Source organism: Sus scrofa, chromosome 13 (genome assembly GCF_054392235.1).
Source record: "Sus scrofa isolate SSC_HxYL_T2T_F1_AM1 chromosome 13, Sscrofa_HxYL_maternal_Yorkshire_Landrace_v2.0, whole genome shotgun sequence".
Classification (NCBI taxonomy): domain Eukaryota; kingdom Metazoa; phylum Chordata; class Mammalia; order Artiodactyla; family Suidae; genus Sus; species Sus scrofa.
The window spans coordinates 85,909,506-85,931,431 of NC_139395.1; the positions used below are offsets into that span (position 1 = coordinate 85,909,506).

A 21,926-nucleotide genomic window follows, 5' to 3' on the forward strand; every position below is an offset into this window, starting at 1 on the left:
CGATGGAAACTCTTTCGCTACACACTTAACCTGGCCAGAGGACATTAAAATTCCCACCACGGTGTCCCCTACCCCCGGGATTGGATTTTGTTTCAAGGTGACTGATCTGGAGCCGAAACACACAGTGAATCCTGAACTCCTGGGAAGCTCCACAGATTCTGTCGGCACTAGGTAACTCCCTCCAGACTCTTCTTAGGGAGGGAAGAAACTCCTAATGTCAGGGAATTGGGTCACAACTGACCTTTCAAGGAAATCATTTGGGTTTTTGTTTTTGTTTTTGTTTTTTTAATCTTCCTCCTGAGCATAACGAGGCGTGTGAGGGTTTCTCCGTGGCAGTCTTCGCCTGTTGTGCGGTAGAAAAACCCTGCAGTCTTTGGGATCGGAGGGAACCAGTCCCAGTTCACAGATGCGAGACCGAGGCCTGGGATGCTGATGAGCCTCTGCAGGGACACACTGCCCTGCCTGATGCATGGGCCCTGAGCCACCACGTGTGTGTGCAGTGTGACCTCGGGCAGGTCTCTTTGCTATCTGTACAGGGGACAGTGGCCGTACCCCTGTCAGAGTAGTCGAGTGAGGAAGGACCTGACATGAAAACTGCAGAGCACTGGGCCCTTTGCCTGCTGCTCCTCTCACCTCCCAGGCTGTTTGGCACCCTGCTGGGGGGCCTGTTGCTCTTCCTGCAAAACCAGTGTCACACCTCTGCTCAAGATGCTGCCTTCAGGAGTTCCTGCTGTGGTGCAGTGGGTTAAGAATCTGACCACAGTGGCTCAGGTGGCTGCGGAGGTATAGGTTTGATCCCCTGCCCGGCTCAGTGGGTTAAAGGATCTGGCATAAGTCACAGCTGCAGCTCACATTCGATCCCTGGCCCGGGAACTTCTGTATGCTGTGGGTGGGGCCCTAAAATTAAAAAAAAAAAAAAAAAAAAAAAAAAAAGGTGCTGCTGAGGCTCCCTCTTGCCTGACGTCCTCTCTTAGCCCTGCTGTCCCACCCACGCTGTTCTCACCTCTTCCCTTCATTCAGCCCATTCACGGGAGGCAGGCCTGCTGTTCCTGCACTGCGCCAGCAGCTCCAGGCCCCAGTCCTTCAGGCCCAGCACCACCCACCTGGGCCACCCAAGACGCCACTGTCCTTGGAGGGCTCGGCTGGGGAAGGGGGCGCGGAGAAAGCATCAAACCTTTTTTCCCAAATGTGGTCTGGACCAAAAGGACGTGTCCTCCCTGTGGACACGGGAGCACATGTGGATGGGTGGCACCTCTCTGGCCATGGGTGTCTGGGGCCTGCACGTCCTCCCTGGCTCTGGGTAGGGAGGTATGTCTGCGCTCTTGTCCAGGAGGTGGCTTCCCCTTTCATTGCCCCCTGACCCCTCAGCCTGGATGCTCGCCCCCAGCTGTGTCCCGTCCCAGAGCCTCAGGCACACCCAGCCCTGTGCACATGGCTCCCTGCCAAGCTGCACTGATATCCATCCCAGGACCAGGCACCGAGCCAGGCTTGGCAGATGCTTGCTGTGAAATGACAGGTGTGGGCAGAAGCACAAGTGACAATGTGGAGCTGTTTTACCTACAAAGCACTGTCTGCTCTCAGCTGACCGGTGAGGAAGAGTTTTCTGGATTTCCTTTAATAGGGAGGAGTAGTCAGATCTTAGCGTCCTGGGCTGTCCTGGTGGCCAAAGGGACCTTGGAGATGGTCTGGTTCCCCATTTAATTCTGCACTGCCTCTCCACAAACCCAGACTCCTGCATAGCTCCAGGGACAGGGAGCACTGCTTTTTAGAAGCAGCCATTACGTCTTGAGATATCTGCAGTCCTTCAACAGTTTTTGTGATGGAGGGCCACACTCTCATTTCCCTGGAGGGCCCTGACTCTGCCTGTGCCATGGGGTGGCTGTGCCAAGACTGGGGTGCAGCCCTATCAGCCACTCCTCACCAGCTAGGGGTCCTCACTGGACACACTCTGGTCTTCCCCCAACCTCTACTTCCATCCACCACCTGAGACCTGACTCTCATTTTCAGGCAAGTGAGCTCATTAGCTCTGGGCAGGTCTCCTTAGGTGGCTGAGAATATGCTTTAGGGGGATCGAGCCTTCAGAATCCCCCACGTGGTGCCTGGAGGTTATTTGAAGACTGCTGGGGAGGCGTTTCCAGGAGAAAAGCAGCCCTATGAGTGATGACGAAATCAGGGCTGTTGAACCCCAGTACTTCTCAGGCTTTGGTGGAGCCTGTCTGGGTACATCCTCTTCACTCTCAGTCCCTCCTCCCTTTCCAAAAACCATCTTACAAAGGGGTTCGTATTTCTCACCAAGGGAGGAACAGAAGCATCTAAAGGAGGCAGGGGCCTTTGGGCTGGACCCATTCTAAGGTCCCAGTTCTCTGCCTTCAGCCTGATCCAGGGGTCTTGGTTGTTTTGCCACAAGAATCTTTGACAGTTGAACGTTTGCAGAAGGAAACCTTTTGGGCTTCTGACCACCAGAGTGCAGAGCCTGGCTGACTGCACTGACCCCGGGCTACTTACTGCCTCCAGCCACGGTGCTCAGCATCCGGCCTCGGAGGCCAGGCCAGCCTGGCTGTGTGAGATCGTCCTACCCTTGACATCCTGATGCAGAGCGCTCACACAGCCCTCCTCTCCCACGCCACCCTCCCCTCCCCTCCCACGCCACCCTCCCCTCCCCTCCCCTCCCGCTGGGTGATGGAGGCTCTTTGGAGAAGATTTTCACAAGGGTGGTGGAGGGCACTGTCTGGACACCTTAAACTCGAGTCTCCCATTTGATGTGAGAGAGGGAAAGAGCATTTTCTCATTTATCTGCTTCTTTGTACAAAAACATTTCTTTACCCCCCATCTTATGTTAAGCCCAGAAATGGAGATTTGCTTATTTAATGTATACCTGGCTTATTCCAAAAAGCCCTTTTCTTGTTCTTTCTCTGGTTTTTAATGTCCTGATTTTACAGATAGGGAACTCGGGGCCCAGAGTGGGTAGGATTTGCCTAATGTTGCATAGCAGGGAGAGGTGGGTGGGTTGCAGAGCTTCTGTCCCCAAGTCAGGTCCCTGTGTCCATGCCTAGCTCCATTATGGCTGGGGAGTCCCTGCCAAGTGAGAATCAGCCCCTCCAGGTGGCCCCACTAGACACACAGTGATGGATCTGACCTCAGCCTTTCCCATCGGTGAACTCTGGGTGGCAGGAAACAGCATTGCCCACGGAGGTGCTGGGTTCTGCTTTTGAGGTGTCTGCTGTTGTTTGGAATCGAAGGTCTGCATCTGAACTCAGAGGACAGTGCTTGTCGTCCATCCTGGTTCCTTGTCGCCTTCCCCTGACCTTCATCCTGGGGGCCCCTGCCTGCTGCCCTGCTGTACTCCTGGGCAGGTGGCTTCCCCTCATGAAGCCTCTGTTCTCTAATCTGTAAAATGGAGGGGAAGAGGCTGTGCAAATCATGGGACCAACTGTCAAGGCTTTGGGCACATCCAGATGGATGTGTGTCATGCAGCTGAAATGCCTCTGTGACCAGTACTCAGTGAATGTGCATTGCCACTTCCTACTGTTATGACTCTTGTTGCTCTTTTTATTCAAAGTTGGTATGACTCCTAGAGAAAGTGGAGAGTGGTGGGTAAGGTCTCAGGCTTTGCCATTTAACTTGGGAATCAAGTAACTGCCAGCTTCTCCACCTGCTTGCTGTGTAAACCTGGGCAAATCACTTAACCTCTCTGAGCTGCATTTTCCTTATCCACCAAATGAGGAGGCTAATTCTAAGACTGCCTTTCTATATGTGCTTGTGTGTGTTGGCAAAAGGATAGGCTCCATAAATGAAACTGCTCCCCCTCATTGTGCTGAGAGAGTGGGAAGGAAGCTGGGAGGAGCACAGAGGGAGCAGGCTGGGGAGACTGTGCACTAGCTCTGTGCAGCCTCAGTCCTGTTAGATTTGCTTCTCAGAGCATGCATTCCTTTTGCATTTGCAACAAAGAAGCCCCAGAAAGTGGAAAAGTTCAATGAAATAAAGGTACTGCCTTCATCCCAGAGTGCAGTGAGGATGAAATGAGTTACCATCTGTAAAGTGACTAGAATAGGGCCTGATAATGTGATAAGTGTTGAATAAATGTTAGTTGTTGTTATTACCATCACCATGACTTTTCTTTCTTTCTTTCTTTCTTTCTTCCTTCCTTCCTTCCTTCCTTCCTTCCTTCCTTCCTTTCTTTCTTTCTTTTTAACCTTTTTAGGGCTGCACCTGTGGCATAAAGAAGTTTCCAGGCTAGGGGTTGAATTGGAGCTGTAGCTTCCGGCCTACACCACAGCCACAGCACAGCAACATGGGATCCGAGCCGCATCTGCTACCTACACCACAGCTCATGGCAATGCTGGATCCTTGACCCACTGAGCGAGGCCAGGTATCAAACCCTCATTCTCATGGATACTAGTCGGGTTCTTAACCCACTGAGCCACAATGGGAATGCCTACCATCACCATTACTTTTTAGGCAGCTCTGCAAAGTCATAAGCATCTGTCATGTAACTCTGAGAAAGGTGGGGGTCCTCTTTAATACCGGGGGTATGGCATACCTAGAGGCCCAGAAATGATAAGAGTCACCTGTTCTGGGTGGGAAGGTGAGAAGCCCTGAGTGGTTCTGGGCAGGGCACTAGTCCCCACAGGCAGCCCCCACATTCTTATCCAGTGCTGCCAGCTTGGGGGCTCCTCTGTACTGGGGTGGGAATGGTAGGTGTGTCCCTTTAGTCTGGTGACTGAGATGCCCTTGAAAGTCTGAAAAGGCATGAGGGGCAGAGAAGGGATATTTGGGTAGAAACTGAGTCAGGGCCAAGCACTGCAGCCATAGCTGTGGCTGCCAGCTGTCCCCCAGCCTTGGCAGGTTAGAAGGCAGGGATGGGCCAGGAGGGGGCCATTGCTCTTGTGGGCTACTGGCTGGATGGCTGGGGGAGCTTTTTCTGGTTTTCTCCCTTTCTGCCGGCTGGGACCCCAGCCCCAGCCCAGGGGAAGCAGGAAGGGTTGGTTTTATATTAAGATACAGAAGACCTGGAGTTCCGTTGTGGCGCAGCGGAAATGAATCCAACTCAGAACCATGAGGTTGTGGGTTCGATCCCTGGCTTCACTCAGTGGGTTAAGGGTCTGGCATTGCCATGAGCTGTGGTGTAGGTCACAGACACGGCTCGGATCCTGCGTTGCTGTGGCTGTGGCATAGGTTGGCAGCTATGGCTCCAATTTGACCCCTAGCCTGGGAACCTCCATATATTGTTGTGGGTACGGCTCTAAAAAAGCAAAAAGCCAAAAGCAGAAAAAAAAAAAAAAAAAAAAAAGATGCAGAAGACCTGAAAGGAAGCCTGTAGGCATCTCACAGAATGTGTCTCTGTAGATGTAGATATCATTTGCATAACAAGTGTCTAAATCATCAGAAATAAGGAAGAAACTGCAAATGAGGACGAGTAGAGAGACCCCAGAAGCTGCAGCCTTTTCCATGCCCTTTTGACAACGGCCTTGGGTTTGGGGTTCTTTAAAGTGGGGAGGGGAAGTACCAAACAGATTGGTCAGGGGATGGGGCTGATCCAGGCCCTGTGGGACCTAAAGCATAGAATCTGTATAGTATAGGGTAGCATTTTTAAGAAAAAGAATCCTGAATTATGTGTGAGATCTAAGGAGGGGCTGAATAAGTGAGGGCCCTGTGGTTTTAGATTCTGTAGCTTCCCAGGAAACCTGCCTCTGGTGCTGAGTCGACCTAGGGTTTTACTAAAAAAAACCTTTGCCTGTGTGTCCGCTCTACCCCTATTGGCTGTGTGACCTTGACCCAGGCACCTGTCCTCTGTGGACCCCCAGGTGCAGCATCTGAAGGGCTGTAGGCACATGTGGGAAAGACGACAAAGGCAACAGTGGCGGCTTCCTCTCCAGGAGAAATGAAAGGTGTGAGGCTGTTTAGACTCCAAATAGGCCACTGCACCGTATTTAAATGCTGTTTTGACTCACGCTCGCATTAAGCTCCTTAATAGCTGCCTAATGCGTCTCGTATTTTTATTCTTGTTTTGAAGCTAATTGCGTATCATGCAAAGATGCCAGTAATGTGGTAAAACCGCCCATCCGCCTGCAGCAGCCCTCCTCTCTGCTGGCTGCCGTCCCCCAACTCCCACTCCTCTGGCCTGGACTGTGTGTGTGCCCACATGCATGTGGTTTCTTTCTGGAGCCTCTTCCCTCCTTAGTTTGTGCTGCACACATGACACACGCAGGCCTCAATGCCCAAACCAGTGTCTTGCTTTGATGACTTTAGTCTTAGCTCCACTGTAGCCCAGGCCCATTCAGATCACGCAAGCTTCAGGTCCAGTTTGACAGAGGGGCTCAAATAATGATATCAGGAGTTACCTTCACTCTGCTTTCCATGCTGGCCTTACTCTCTAGTCAGTTAGCAGCATAGAGTGGCCTGGAAGCCCCTCAGATGGCAACAGAGCTTCTCATTCTCAATAGGTCTGCTGCAAGTCCAGGCACAATTTTCCTTGGACCAGGTCGCATGTCCACCCTCAAACAGGTTCCTGAAATGGAGAAGAAATCTGTAGATTGGCCAGATCTAGGTTCTATGCTCATATTTTGAGTCTGGTATCACAGAAGGTTAACTTCCCCCCACCACATGGACTGGGAAAGGCTGGGTGGGTGGGCAGGAGTCTTCAAAAGAGGAAAGAGAGAAAAGAGGTACTGTTGGCATAAGATGGGGAAACAGAGGGCAGGCGGGAAAAGGTGTCACAGGTGTCCACTACCCCACCCAGGGCAGTCAAGCATCCTAGGAACTGAAGAGATGAGGTCACCCTCCAGCAGGTGGAAAACCCAACTCAGAACCCCTAAGACCCACACGTATATCAGGGTCACAGAGCCTGGAGACAGGGCCTGAGGCAGGCAGAGCCATAACAGTCACAGGCTTTCCTGCTGGGACTGCTGGCCTGGGTGGTGAAGAGCTGGGGAGAGGCACAGGTGCCCAGGGGCTGCGTCAGTACGGACCCTGGACACTGACAGGAGAGAGCAGGCAGGATGGGGGCCTGGAGAGTCTATTAGAAATGCATCATTGCAGGTGCCACTCCAGACTTCCTGCGCCAGAATCTGAGTTTTAATCAGAACTCTGGATGGTTCACAGGCATGATGCTCTGAAGATGCCTCTTGACTCTCGGCTCTCACTGTACCATAACCTAAGCTGAATCATCAGCTCACATTTCTGCAGTGCTGGGTGGTCAGGTGTCTGGAGGCACCTTAACTATACTCACGCTCTTTGATGGAACCAATATTTCTACTTCGGAGAAGCTACTGAACAAAATCACTAGAGGCAGGGACAAAGAATGGTTTGCACACAGGTGTTCTGTTCATATTTTTTCCAATTTTTAAATTAGAGTATAGTTGATTTACAATGTTGTGCCAATGACCCAGTCTACATATACATTCTTTTTCTCGTACCATCTTCCATCATGTTCTGTCCCAAGAGACTGGATAGAGGTCTCTGTGCTGTACAGCAGGACCTCATTGCTTATCCCTTCTAAACGTCTGCATCTGCTAACCCAAACTCCCGGTCCATCCCACACCCTTCCCCTTCCCCTTGGCAACCACAAGTCTGTTCTTCATGTCTATGAGTCTGCTTCTGTTCTGTAGATAGGTTCGTTTGTGCCATATTTTAGACTCCACACATAAGTGATAGCATATGGTGTTTGTTTGTTTGTTTTTGTATAAACCAGTACCTGTACTGAAAAGGGCTTGTGTCCTAAGTGTGGGGCAGGTGAGCTTTCACACTGTGAGTTCACCTGGTAAAGATTCTAGTACGCAGTTACAGTGTGTGTGTGTATGTGTGTGCCCTACACACAGCTGGGTGTCTTATACTTCAACTCCATACCAACTCTGCCTGCCTGGAGACAGCATCACAGTCCACAGGCTAAGGGCTCAGTCTCAAAAGGCTACCTCTACCTGAGATGCCAATCATAGGCCTAGATAGTTAGTTACCTGTACTTTTGACCAACAGGCTATAAATCAGAGGCACCCACGACCCCTCCTTGGAGTGGATTAACCTGCCAGAGCAGGTCTCAGGACTCAGGCAGCCAGCGTACTCACTCCATCACTAGTTTTTTATAAAAGGACGTAATCCAGAGCAGCTGATGGAAAAGACACACAGGGCAGGGCATGGGGAAGGGGCATGGAGCATCATGCTCTCTCTGAGCCCACACGTGCCACATCTGCACATGTTCCCCAAGCTGGAAACTCTCCAAACCTTCTCCCTTTGGGTTTCCGTGGCAGCTTCATGGCACAGATGATTGATTATGTCACTGGCCATTGGTGATTGATTTTACCTCTGGGGAAAGGGATGGAGAGTTCCACCCCCCCCCATCCACCTTTTGTTCCCCTGGCAACCAGCACCAACCTGGGATGCTTTCCCAAGTCATCTCATCAGCACAAACCCAGTCATGGTCTAAGTAGGGCTTGTCATGAATTGCAAGATGCCCTTTTCACCTTTAAGGCTCTGCCGCTGAGGAAAGAGACCAAATGTACAGATGGTGCTTCCAGTGCTCTTATCTCTCAGGAAACCCCAAGGGTTTGGGGAGTTGCAAGCTGGGAACTGGAAGACAGTGGGCTTGGCTAATCTGGGTTCAAAATGCACCCAGGCACTGGCTGGTCTCGTGATTGGCACCTGTGCAGCCTCAGGACCCTCAGTTCCTATCACTCAGCTTGAAGGGCAACCAGGACTAAATCTTTGCTGATACAGGAGACAGAGCGGAGGGGCACAGGGGTACAGAGATAAGCAAGGCTGGCTTTGTGGGAAAAGCCGTCCCCTGGCTTCTGTGCTGAGGGGGCCACGCAGCCAGTCAGAATGACTGAAAAGGCCATGGGCCCAAAGAATAGTCATCTGACTTTGGGTTAAGTGTATATTTATTTCTTAGGCTCTCTGGCAATAAAATCCAACTGGAAACGTCCAGGGATTAGATTTCCAGAAGTGCTTGCTCACAGCCCTTTCCTCCTTCAGAACAGGAAAGCCACCAGCATCTTTAGCCCTGAGCTGCATGTGGTTTAATCCCAAAGTCTCTTTCCCTCGGCTTCCAGAGCCAAAGGCGTCGCTGATGATGGATGTGGCGTATTTCTTGGTCTCCGTGAAAGTTCAAGTGTGCATGATACAATCTAATTGTCCGGTTTCTTGACATTCAGGCTTGTCTCCTTTGTAAAGCAGTGTAATTGGTTTCTGGGTGCTTGAAAATAGAGCTGGGTGTGGGGAAATACGCCACCAATACCAAGTAGGAGGTGGCCAGGCCAGCGCAGTGCCCACGTGCATTCATTCATGTATTCACCCATCCATCCGCCTGCTACTTTCAGAGCCCGGGGTACAGAGTTCTAGAACCACAGCCCCACCCTCACCTGGGGTTACTCCCAACTCCTGTGAAAACCATTACAGTCAAGGTGCTGGGTACTTTGTGGGTGGGAAAGGAGCCCTAATGCTCCTGGGGGGCCCGAGGGCTGGGGGGGTGGGCAGCTGCAGAGGCTGGAGAAAGGTTCCGGTTCCTGAGCATGTGTCCTCTCTCGTTGCAGGTCTGAAGGAGAAAGCTCCCGCAGCATCAGGTACGTGTCATCAGCCTCGGTCTTTGCATCTGTCCTGGGAGCAGCCGGCGCCCCTGAAACCACGTGCTTGGCTTTCTCTCTGACAGGTTCTGGCCAGGTCAGAGCCCTGATCCCTTGCGTGCCTGGCCCTGCCCGCTGCCCGGGCACCTTGGCTGTGTGTGCTGGCCCGGTGTCCTGGAGCGAGAGCGTGGCCTTTCCTGGTCCCAGGGTGACCTTCACAGAGGTCATCCATCTCGTTGGTGGTTCCTTCCCGTCCGGCTGATGGAAGCTGGCTTTGCTTGGGCTCTGACCCGTGTGAGACAGCCCCTGGGGCCAGGCTAGTGGCTGGGGCAAATCTCTGGGAAGTTTGCTGGCAGGACAGGTGCCCAGCTGGACTGGGGGGCATGTCTCCAGGGTTTGTGGAGCAGTGATTTCCACCAGGCTTGTGGCTGAGACACCCCCCGCCTCCCACCCCTTCCCCCCCCGGGGCAGGGGGGAGGTGCTTACTGGACCACAGAGAGGGTGTTGGTGCCTCAGCCCAGGGGCAGGGCAGGCAGGTCTACAGGCTTGAGTTGGGGGCCAAGAAGGCCCTGGGATGGGAGACAGTGTGAGTGAGGGTGGGAAAGAGAGGCAAGGAGGTGACTTAAGAGCCCCAGAGACCCCAGTCCAATGGTTGCACTCGGGATTCCAGGTATTGTCCCATGACCCTGTGACCGTGCTAGGAAGGGGAGTGCTAATCCTGGGCTTGGCTCTGGGAGCATTGGGCAGGAGTGGGGTAGGGCCCTCTGGGTGGGGCCCTCCCCTGGAGCCTGGGCAGTGGTGAAGCAAAAGTGAAGCTGGCTGCATCCTGAGGGGTCAGCAAGGGGAGGCCCAGTTCTGAACCAGCACACTGGACTGTGGCTTAGCCCAGGAGAGACAGAGTTGGGGCCGTGGGAGGGAGCTATGTCCCAGGGAGCAGAGGCACTCGAGAGGCCTGAACAGTGTCATGGGTTGAGGGCTGGGCCCCGCCCCAGGCCTGAGGAGCTGGAGGGAGATGCCTTGGGAGGCAGACAGTCCAAGAGATGCAGGAGGAGGCCTGCTGGGCACTCTGGGACAGACCAGTGACCACTAGAGCCATAGGAGGTGTGGCTCACTTGGAGCACAAGCAGCCATGAGGAGTGGGGGTGGTACCCTCAGCTGCTAGCAGGGAGGAGGCCCAGAGAGCTGAGTGCAGGAGGGTTCAGACCTCACATCCCATTTTGGGTAAGAAAAGTCAAATATAAGAACATGATTTCTTGCTTGTAACATTTGCATAAGTAAGGGCAGGAGATACAGGCAGCTATTAGACTGTTGGGGGGGGGGGCGATGGGAGTGGCCGCGAGCCTCCTCTGAGTCCCTGTGATATTGCTGAGCTATGACCTGTGCCCATGGGCAATCCCTCCAGAAAATTCATTGAAAACAGACCTGTCTGAGTGGAGGGTGAATTGCTGAGTAGTGAGCATCCAGCACTGGGGGTGTGCAATGATGCTGGAAGGGGATATGCACAGTGTAGGAGGGTGAGGTCCTGTCAGCCACCTCCCCACCCCTTTGGGATCTGAGAACCCCTGTCTGTTGGAGGGTCACCCTGAGAAAGTGCTGAGATCTCCTGAGATAAGCGGGTTCAGCTGGACTTCTACAGAGCAAGTGCTGGATGGTGAGTGCAGGATGGATGGATCCGCAGGGTGGAGAAGAGCCCTGAAGAGCCTGAGCACCATGCCCACCCTTACCCCTCCTCCGTTTCGTGGGGGGGGGGAGTTGTCAGGAAAGTGGGCTTTTTTCATTTCTAAAATAAATTTTATTGACGTATAGATGACTCATAATGTGTTAGTTTTCAGGTGTACAGCAAAGTGAATCAGCCACATATATGCATATATATCCATTCTTTTTCTGATTCTCTCCCTGCATAGGTGATCACAGAGTATTGAATAGATTTTCCTGAGCTATATAGTAGGTCCTTGTTACCAATCAATTTTGTACACCCCCCCCCCAGTTTTTACCCTTTGGTAATCATAAGTCTAGTTTTGAAATCTTTGAGTCTGTTTCTGTTTGTGAATATCTTTTCATCATTTTTATTAGATCCTACATATTAGTAATCTCATATGATATTTGTCTTTCTCTTCATTTAATATGAGAATCTCTAGTTGTATCCATGTTGCTGCAAATGGCATTATTTCATTCTTTCTTATGGCTGAGTAATATTCCATTGTGCATATATACCACATCTTCTTTATCCATTCCTCTGTCAGTGGACACTTAGGTTGCTTCCATGTCTTGGCTGTTGTGAATAGTGCTGCAGTGAACACTGGGGTGCATGTATCCTCTTGAATTATGATTTTGCCTAGGAGTGGGATTGCTGGATCCTATGGTTGTTCTGTATTTAGTTTTCTGAGGAACCTTCATGCTGTTTTCCATAGTGGCTGCACCAACATACATTCCCACCAGCAGTGTAGGAGGGGTCCCTTTTCTCCACACCCTCTGCAGCATTGATTGTAGACTTTTTGATTCTGACTATTCTGATTCACACCATTCTGACTGGTGTGAGGTGGTACTGCATAGTACTTTTGACTTGCATTTTTCTTTTCTTTCTTTCTTTCTTTCTTTTTTTTTTTTTTTTTTTTTTTTGTCTTTTTGCCATTTCTTGGGCCGCCCCTGCAGCACGTGGAGGTTTCCAGGCTAGGGGTCGAAGTGGAGCTGCAGCCGCTGGCCTACGCCAGAGCCACAGCAACGCGGAATCTGAGCTGCGTCTGCGACCTACACCGCAGCTCATGGCAACGCCGGATCCTTAACCCGCTGAGCAAGGCCAGGGATCGAACCCGCAACCTCATGGTTCCTAGTCGGATGCGTTAACCACTGCACCACGACGGGAACTCTGTATTTTTCTAATAATTAGTGATGTTGAGCATCTTTTAATGTGTGGGGTTTTTTTTTGGCCGTCTGTATATCTTCTTTGGAGAAATGTTTGTTTAGATCTTCTTACCATTTTTTGATTGCTTTGGGGGTTTTTTTGGTATAAAGCTGTATGAGATGTTTGTATATTTTGGAGATTAATCCCTTGTTGGTCATTTTGTTTGCAAAGATTTTCTCTTTCTGTGGGTTGTCTATTCATTGTTTTAATGGAAGAAAGTGGAGGGTTTTTTGGTCTTTTTAGGGCCACCCCTGTGACAAATGGAGGTTCCCAGGCTAGGAGGGGAATCAGAGCTGCAGCTGCCGGTCTACACCACAGCCCCAGCAATGCCAGATCCGAGCCATGTCTGTGACCTACAACACAGCTCACAGCAAGGCTGGATCCTTAATCCACTGAACGAGGCCAGGAATCTAACCCATATCTTCATGGCTACTAGTTGGGTTTGTTACCACTGAGCCACAGTGGGAACTCCCTTTTTGTCTTTTCTTTTTTGAAAGCAGTGATGTTGGAATGGTTGGAGCCCAGCCCTGAGGGAGGAGGATCCTCTTTGCGGGGGAGGTGGGAAGACAGCTCGTGCAAGGACCCGGAGCCTGATCGCTTGGCTGCACCCGTGGTGGGAACAGGAACGGCCTCGGGACATGGATTGGTGGGCAGAGTGGAACATATGTTCACAGCCCAAGCCAGACGGTTCTCGGCAGGACTCCTGGAGCTGAGGAGCCGACAGGGAAACAAAACTGATGGGAGTGCAGGCTGAGCGCTACATTTAGGGTCTTCTAGGGCTGAAGACCCCACCATGATGGCTCAGTGCCCCTGGCTGAGTGGACCCCCGGGGCTGAGCCCAGAGGCCTTGAAGAGTCCTGGATGGAAACATTGCCCAGACCTGAAGGTCCTGGGTTCAGGCCTTGATCACATCTCCATCCTGAGTTTCACCCCCAGGGCTGTTGATGGGGTATGAGGCCTCGGCCCATGTCACACCCTCTGCTCACAAGCATGGGTGCACAGGCACATGTCAGGCTCTGCTTTTGTTCAGGGCTGGTGGCCTCCAGTCCATCCAGCTCTGACCCCTGGCGGGCCCCGCTCCTCCCTCTAGGTGCCAGATCACTGCCCCTGGGACAGCTGCAGAACTGGGTTTCCAGGGGGTGTCCAAGAGGCCTTCTCTGTCAGTGAGCCCAGCCCCCATCAGGTGGCCTCTCTGCAGCAGAGAGAGTGCCCTGAAACAGGGCTGGCGGGCCCCCTGCTTCTCCCTCCAGGTCCCCATTACCCTGGAGCTGCCTCTGAGGTCTCACAGATGCCCGTGTGGCCTGGCTTTCCCCTGGGATCCCCTGTGTACCTTCTGTTCCTGCCCCGTGGCACTGCCCGCCCTTCTGAATGCGTCCGTCGACCGCCCGCCCACCTGCCTTCGCGCTGGCAGTTGTGACTTGTGCTGTTTCTTGAGCCCCTCCACCAGGCACACATGGCCTTTCTCAGAATCGACCCCAGGCTGCTGCTGGCCTGAAGCTTTGTAGGGGCTGTGGCTGAAGTGTGATCCCCTCCTTTGCCCCTTGCAGTCCGTGGTTGGCTCTGCTGACTTTTGGTATCCAGGTTCCTGTGCCCAGTGTCCTAGTGACATAAGCACCTGTCTTAGCCCCCCCGCCCCCCGCCCAGCCCCACTGGGCGGAGTAAGGGACCCAAGATGAGGCTGGTACTTGCTAGGCACACAGAAGACCCCCAGGGCCTTAGTGGAAAGAATTCACCTTGGTATCACCTGGAGCCCCAGCAACAATAGGCCCAAACTAATGTTTGTTTTATTGGATTCAGGACCCGTAAATATTTCTAGGCCATGAACTTGGAGGAAAAAAAGAAAAGTGTACCATTCACCCTGTTCCATGGAGAACTCCTCACGTCCCCATGTCCACCACCAGCCCTCACTAAAAATAGTGGGCAGAAGGGGCCACCTTTGGTATCTGGATGTCATGAGCCTGAACGCCATGAGCTGCCCCTTTGCCAAATGTTAAGGAAGGGAACCCTTGGAACCCCCCTCTTCCCTCCCCGCTTCCCCAGGGCCCCTTCATGGCTGGGTTGCTTCTCTTTAGACTCAAGGTTGGGGGCACCGCCCTCCTGTGTGGCTGTTTCAGCCTCGCAGAGCCGAGGGGAGCTGCTTTGCAGGAGGAGGCTGTTTGAGCATTTGCGGGCGTTACTTTCCCCCGAGGCGAAACATTTGCGAGATCAGATGTATTCATTTTCCACAAATGAAATGACTCATTTTTGACCATTTTGCAAATATAGGACTTTGCTCCTTGTTCCCGGGAGCATGTGTCTGCTTTTCTCTGTGTTCCAGGGGAGGCCCCAGAGGCCTCAACTTTGAATCTTTTAATGATTTATTTAGGGAGCAAGGGGAGAAGTTTGCAGAGTTTGGAGTTTTTAAAAGATGAATAGTTGCATGGAGGGCCTGGAAGGAGTGCTGATCCTGTATTTAAGATGCATCTTAAAAAATGCAGGAGAAATCAAGTAGAAAACAGTGGAGCTACCAAAATTATACTAGCTACGCGTTTCTAGCCATTCACGTACTTACTTTTTTTGTTGCTTTTTTTTTTTTTTTTTTTTTTTTTCTTTTTTGGCCATCCAGCAGCCTATGGAGTTCCCCAGCTAGGGATCAGTTCCAAGCTGCAGTCGTGACCTACACCATAGCTGCAGCAATGCCAGATCCTTAACCCACTGAGCCAGGCCAAGGATCAAACCTGCGTCCTGGTGCTGCAGAGACACTGCTGATCCCATTACACCATGGTGGGCACTCCTGTGCCTTTGCTTTTACCAGAGATCTTCATTTCTTCACAGGCTTTGGGTTACTGTCCAGTGTCCTTCATTTCAACCTGCAGGATGCCCTGTGTTGCAGGCAGGTCTGGCTTCTCTGGGAAGCTCTCAGTTTCACCCTCATCTCGGAGGGACAGTTTTATCAGAAAAAGGGTTCTTGGTTGACAGCTTTCTTCCTTCAACACTTTGAATTCATCAACCCAAGCCATCTGGCTGCTGAGGTTTCTCATGAGAAATCCACTGATCTTACTGGAGAAAACATGATGAAAGCTGCCTTCCTCTCAGCTTTTAGATGCTGATGATGTATCTTCAAGCCCAGTCCAGGTCTTTCCTCTTGTATTTAGTTTTTCCTATGCATCACCTTGGGGAGCCAGTAGTTCTTAGAACTGATGCTAAGTGAATTCCCTTTTAATTCTGTTCTAATTGTTTCCTCTCTGTAGATCAGGTGGATTATGAAACTCCAGAAAGGAAGTTCTGGGAACATCCCTCACCATCCCAGGTTTTCAAATACTACATATTCAAAATAATAATAAAAATAATAAAGATGTTTACCATGTCTTATGCAATAGAACATTTTCCTTTAGTTTCATGATATCAGGTGACTTGTAGTATTATTTTGAGTCCAGGGTTTAAGGAAAAGCATTTGAGTATTTCTATTTTTTTTTTTTTTTTTTTTTTTTTTTTTTTTTTTGCTTTTTAGGACTGCATCCTCAGCATATGGAGGTTCCCAGGCTAGAGTTCTAATGGAAGCTACAGCTGCCGGCCTACACCACAGCCACAACAACGCGGGATCCGAGCCAGGTCTGCAACCTATACCACAGATCATGGCAACGCTGGATCCTTAACCCACTGGGCAAGGCCAGGGATCGAACCCATAACCTTATGGTTCCTAGTTGGATTCGTTTCTGCTGCGCCATGATGGGAACGCCTACATTTGAATATTTTAAGTGTAGACATTATGAGGCTGGGGTCCCACTAGCAGGTCACTGTGGTATAGGGCCTCGGCGAGGCCATTCCTGCCAACAGGGAGGCTCATATTGAACATTACAGGCTCCTCAGGACCGCTGGCCAAGATAACTTTGCCAAGGTGACACTGGCCTGGCACATTCTTGCCAGGACAGAGGTGGCTGACAGGATCATTAAGGAAAGTGAACAGAACTCCTCCAGGCTCCAGGCCCCTGGCTTCTGGCACTTTCCCGTGAAGCCCACAGCATGAAGGTTTTATATCACCAGACATCATAAAATTCTCCCAGGCAACTGGCTGGAAGAGACCCGATGGACCATGGACAGGACCACGGCCACAGACAGAGGCCTGGGGCACATCTGCTGCTAGTCTTAGCCCTGCAGCTTCGCCACCAGGAGGGGACTGAATCGGAGACTCAGAGCCAGGAAACCTTCTGAGGACAAAATGAGTGTGAAACTGCAGGCTTGGGCCTCGGCACAGGGCTCATGGGCAGAGAAGCCTCTGATCCCCATGCAGCTCTCGGCCAGAGGAGGACCAGGAGTCAGGGAAGAAGGCCAAAGACCTGCCAGGCTCCCACCCAGCCCAGAGGCGAGGACCACTGCCTCCAGCCCCCTGGGGCCTCCCCTCCAACCACAGCACCAGCAGCAACAAGGGAGCCTCACAAAAACCAAGGGTCGACCTGCTGGTGGGACCCCAGCCTGGTCCTCAGGGGGTGTGGGAGATCCCCCAACTTTATCTGAAAGCGTCTGTGCTTCAGGCTGCTCAGCAAGAAGTGTCACAATCAAGTGAGCCCCGTGTGGTCCTTGTTGAATGAGGAGGGCCAGGCCACACTCCCTGCATTGAGTGCAAAGCAGGAGGATGCTGAGCCCGGAGTCTGGCCGCAGTGCAGGAGGTGGGCCAGGGCTGGACACCACGGCTGTGGGCAGGAGCAGTGCAGGAAGGTCACACCATATATGCAGGGAAGCCTGGGCAAGGGGACTTGGCCCAGTGGACAAGGGGGGTGTTCTCTGCACGGAATTCAAAGCAGGAGGGTGTCCGGCACCTGCCAGGCCTTCAGGTGCATCATATCCAGCAGCCTGGTGAGCAGGGGACAGCCTGGAGCCACCTGGGGAATGAGAGGAGAGGCTGCCCTGGCTGCGGTCTGGCCCTTGGGCCCCACCTTCAGAGACTGGACATCTTTCCTGGGGCACCTCCCCCCCGATTGCTCTTCTTCTGTGTGGGGGAGGGGACGATTCTTGTCAAGTACTCAGTTTGTCCAAATCTTGACATGAACTTGGTGCTCCAGAAAGCTGCACCCAGAAGCTGTCCTGCATCCTCCACACACAGGATTAGGGCTGTGTGCTCCAGGCTGAGAAGCAGGGGGACGCGGTACTTGGAGTCACCAGAACAAGTGAATGGAATGACGAACTGTCCTGGTACCTCCCAACAGCCCCATGTGTGGTTCTGAAGGGAAAAGGCTGAGCCATACTCAGGACAGACATGCAGACCTTGGGCACTGCCTGCCTGCACTCATGGCCCCCAAGGTCATGAGGGGCCGAAGGGAACGGGTGTCCTTCGGCCTATGTTATGATGCCCAAGAGTCCACGACAGAATAGCAAAGCCCCACAAGGCAGCCTGTTGTGGGGGGGAGGGTCAGAGGAGAGGGGGTGGTCCCCCAGGGAGGCTTAGGGTCACTTCCTGTGCAGCTGAGTTCCCTGACTGTCACACAGAAGTGGGGGGTGGTCCCCTTTCCCCATCCAGGAAGGGCCCTGATGTGTGGGTTTGACCACAGGAAATGGAAAGCAGGTATCTGGGCAGAAGGGATCGGGGGTGTCGGGCACACACAGGACAGAAATGACAGGACATTTCCAGGACCACCCCCCCCAAGCACAGCGCTCTGTGTCTCTGCTGAAACACCTCCTGTCAGGGCTTGGAAGCCATCAGCTCTGACACCAGACCCTCTGCTCACAGGGCTGTCCTTCTGTGAGCTCCGGGCCTCAGCTGGAGGGACCCTGGCCCCCTCTGGTCACCCTCAGTAGTTCAAACTCGGACCCACAGCAAGGGCTCTGGGTTTTGTTCTAAAGAGCAAGGGGTCCCTGAGCAGGGAGTGACACAGTCATCTTGGCTGCTGCTGCCCAGTAGGCTCAGGGTAGAAGGGAGCCTCAAGAGTCAGGAGTGGAGCCCTGCCACCAATTTGCCGGGAAATCTCATGAAAAGTCCCTGCCAGCTCATGATTTTCAGCTGGTTCCTGAATTATGAATTGCTTAATGCAATTTGTCTGACTGACAGTCTTTCATAAAACATGACCCCAGGGTAGGGCAGGGTTGCGGCTGGTGCCGAGTGGTGGGAGGGAACATAAAAGGGGTGAGGCTGAGGCATTCAGGTGGGTCCCAAGAGCCTTGTCCACGTCCCAGAGTACTGAACCCCAATCTTTGGCTGATCACGTGGCTGCCCACGACTACAGAGTTGCCATCTCTTGTGCAGGGAGGCAAGTTGTATGACCTTGCTCTTCCTCCAGGATGGGATGGGAAGCCATTTGCTCAGCCTCGAGGATATGTCCCAGGAGAGCAGAGCAGGACTTTCTGCCTCTCCCTTCTTCCTGCCACCGGGAACATGAGCTCTGAGGCTACAGCTCTGTCCTTTCCATGTGGATGAGGACAGCATCTCTGGGATGATGGGACCTCAAGCACAGGAGCTTCCATGACTGGCCCTGGACTCTCTGCCTCCGGCCCCAGCATGAGAGATGCTGACTTCTTTCTGCTGGCCCCTTTGTGTGGGGCCTTTTGTTACGGCTGCCAAGCCTTAACCTAAGCAGGACCGCAGTCTTGCTGGGGACATTTCCTGTGGTCTCCTTGGTCAGGCTGCTCCCAGGACCGCAGCTGCCTGAAATTTCCAGCCCTCCCTCCCATGGCTGACAGCCAGACTCAGCCCCAGCCAGCCCTCCTCTCCAGCGTGTCTCTGGACACCTAAGGCGTGAAGATAGATGCTCCATGCAGACGAGGCGGGAGCGGGCACTTCCGGTGCCCCACCCCCACTCTCTCCTGGAGACGCTGCCTGTTTTGAAACATGCTGCACTGACTCCTTCCCCGCTAATATCTGCAGAATCTAATCAAATAACTCCGGGAACAGGCCGTCTCATGCGTGGTGTAACTTGATTATTGCTGGAAAGATGAGTTCGGAACTGACAACTTCCCTGCTAAGCTGACAAGTTTAAAAGCTTAATTTGAAACATCAGCCAAATTCCATGCAGTGTCTGAAGGCAGAGGCTGAGACCTGGTCAAGGCTGGGACCTGGTCAAGCCTGGCTTGAGCCCAGCCCTCTGTTTGGGGAGATGGATATTTAAGATCCCTGGTGTCTAGTCCTGCTCGTGTAATTTCTTACGTGCCCTCTATCTACAGAGTCTACAATTTTATGGGGGAAAGGAACTCTAATTTATATTAAAATGGTAAGCTTACTGAGGACACGGTAAAGAGGCATACTGTTCATTTCTTCACTTGTTGACTCTTGAATGTCTGCAAAGTATCTTGTTGGGCTGCTTTAAAATGTACATGGAAATGCGCATTGAGCACCTCCTATGTTGTTGGTCCCAGGCTGGGCACTTAGGGGGCTGTGAGGAGAAGGGCACCTGGGTATCTGTTCATGAGAGAATAAATGTGGCCAGGTGAGGAGGACAGAAGGTGCAGGGCTTCAAGGAAAAGGGGTGATACATCTGGTGGGGGTGTGGGGCCAGGATCTGGGGTGGCCTCGGATCATTGCCATCAGGTGATCTGGTGGGGAAGGGGAAGGGTGTGGATATGATTGGTGGAACAGCATGTACAGTGGCTCAGAGGGTATGGGGAGTGGGAGGATGTGACCTTGACTCTGTAGCAGGGCTCCTGACTCTTCCTCTGAGATGGGGGTGGTGATGAAAGCAGCTCTTCTTAATTTTTTAAAAATTTTTTGGCATATAGTTGATTTACGATGTTGTGTTAATTTCGGGTGTACAGCAAGTGACTCAGGTACACACATACACACAGCCATTCTTTTTCAGATTCTTTTCCCATATAGGTTATTACAGAATCTTGACTATAGTTCCCTGTGCTCTACAGCAGGTCCTTGTTGGTTATCTATTTCATATATAGTCGTGTGTATCTGTTAACCCCAACTCCTAATTGATCCCTCTCCCCACTCCTCATTCTTCTTGTTTTTCCATCGAGAGCAGCTGTTAGTGAGCCCTTCCGGGCCCTGTTACTAGTTCTCTGTTACAGATTAGGACATTGAAGCATAAAAAAGTCAGTGGCCGCCAAGGACACAGAGCAGGGTCTTAGCCCCCTGGGGGTAGGGGGCTTATTACTGGTTCTTTTTCTTTCTTTCTTTTTTCTTTTTTTTCTTTTTTTTTTTTGCTTTTTGAGCTGAACGAGCAGGATATGGAAGTTCCCAAGCTAGGGGTCGAATTGGAGCTATAGCTGCCAGCCTACACCACAGCAGTTGGGGATCTGAGCCGTGTCTGTGACCTACACCACAGCTCACAGCAACGGCAGATCCTTAACCCACTGAGTGAGGCCAGCAATTGAATCCTCATCTTCATGGATACTGTTCAGGTTCGTTTCTACTGTGCCATGACAGGAATGCCCTATTACTAGTTCTTTACTACAGGTGAAGAGACTGCTACCCAGAGGGGGAAGTGGCCTCCCACAGTCATGGAGCAGGGAGGTCCTGCTATAACCCGGGCCCCATGGTCCATGTCCCCTACAGCTAGCTTGGGGCTGCCAACAGAGGCACAGGCCTGGATGGAGTCTGACCACCGCCCCCCCCCCCCCCAGTGCTCCATCGGATGCTGAGTTGTTCTCAGGAATCACCCCCCAACACCTGCTTACTCACCCCCAGGGACAGGAGCTTGTTGCTGTTCCTGGAAGCTGGCCAGACCCACCTGTGATTTGGCCCAGGACAGCCTAGGAGACCTGGGACAGCCAGAGGGCCACCTGAGGCCCCCTGTCCCTGCCTGCACAGCTCCTGTCCCCTGACTGTCCCTGGCAGGGGGCCTGATGACAGGAGGTGACAGCCGTGCCATGGAGATGGGGAAATGGTGGACACACTTCTTGTCCATGCAGATGTTCAGGTTTTCACTCATGTGGAGTCAGGCCTTATAGGGTGGCTGGCCTGGGCCTGGGTGCCCAGCAGTGAATACAGCATAGCCTCTGTGCTGCTCACCTCCTGGGGCAGCAGTGCCCTCACCCAGCTCCCCATGAATAATCACACTGAGGCAAGGCTGCGGCCGTGGGTCCCTGTGGAGGGTAAGGGGGGTGGCCGGGGACACCAACACAGCACTGACCACAAGCCTGGACGCCGAACCTGGATGGCCTGGGCTGTGTGACCTGGAGTAATCACCTGACCTCTGTGTACCTCAGTTTCCTCAGCTGCAGAGAGGGGTGATAATACTGGAACCTGCCCTGTAGGTTTCCATGAGGATTAGGTGGGTTCCTGCTTCTGAGGCACAGAGGACAGTGACTGGCAGTGGATCAGGCTGCCGCTTATCAGCAACAGTCCGTCCCCATTTTAAAGATAAGAAAACCAAGGCCGAGAGGGGTTATGAGAGCAGCTTGGGCTCACCCCTCATGCTACCCTCTCTGCCCAGCTCTCCTGCGTTCACTTCATCTCTCCATCCCTTGTAACCACAGAAAAGTAGTGCTAAGAATATCTGATCAGGTTAATGCATGAATGAAGCCAAGCTCTGCTCCCCACCTTGGGGCTCCCGCAG

The 21,926-nt window shown here is 52.4% G+C and overlaps 1 protein-coding gene across 4 annotated transcripts in view; it reads left to right on the top strand.

Annotated features, from left to right (window-relative positions):
• IQSEC1 (IQ motif and Sec7 domain ArfGEF 1) overlaps positions 1 to 21,926 on the top strand; it is a 334,379-nt gene that overhangs the window by 90,202 nt on the left and 222,251 nt on the right. For all 4 annotated transcript variants that reach the window (XM_084989556.1, XM_084989558.1, XM_084989557.1 and 1 more), the window contains exon 2: positions 9,525 to 9,554. In XM_084989556.1, the coding sequence (XP_084845682.1) occupies positions 9,525 to 9,554 (30 nt within the window). The remainder of the gene's footprint in view (positions 1 to 9,524; positions 9,555 to 21,926) is intronic.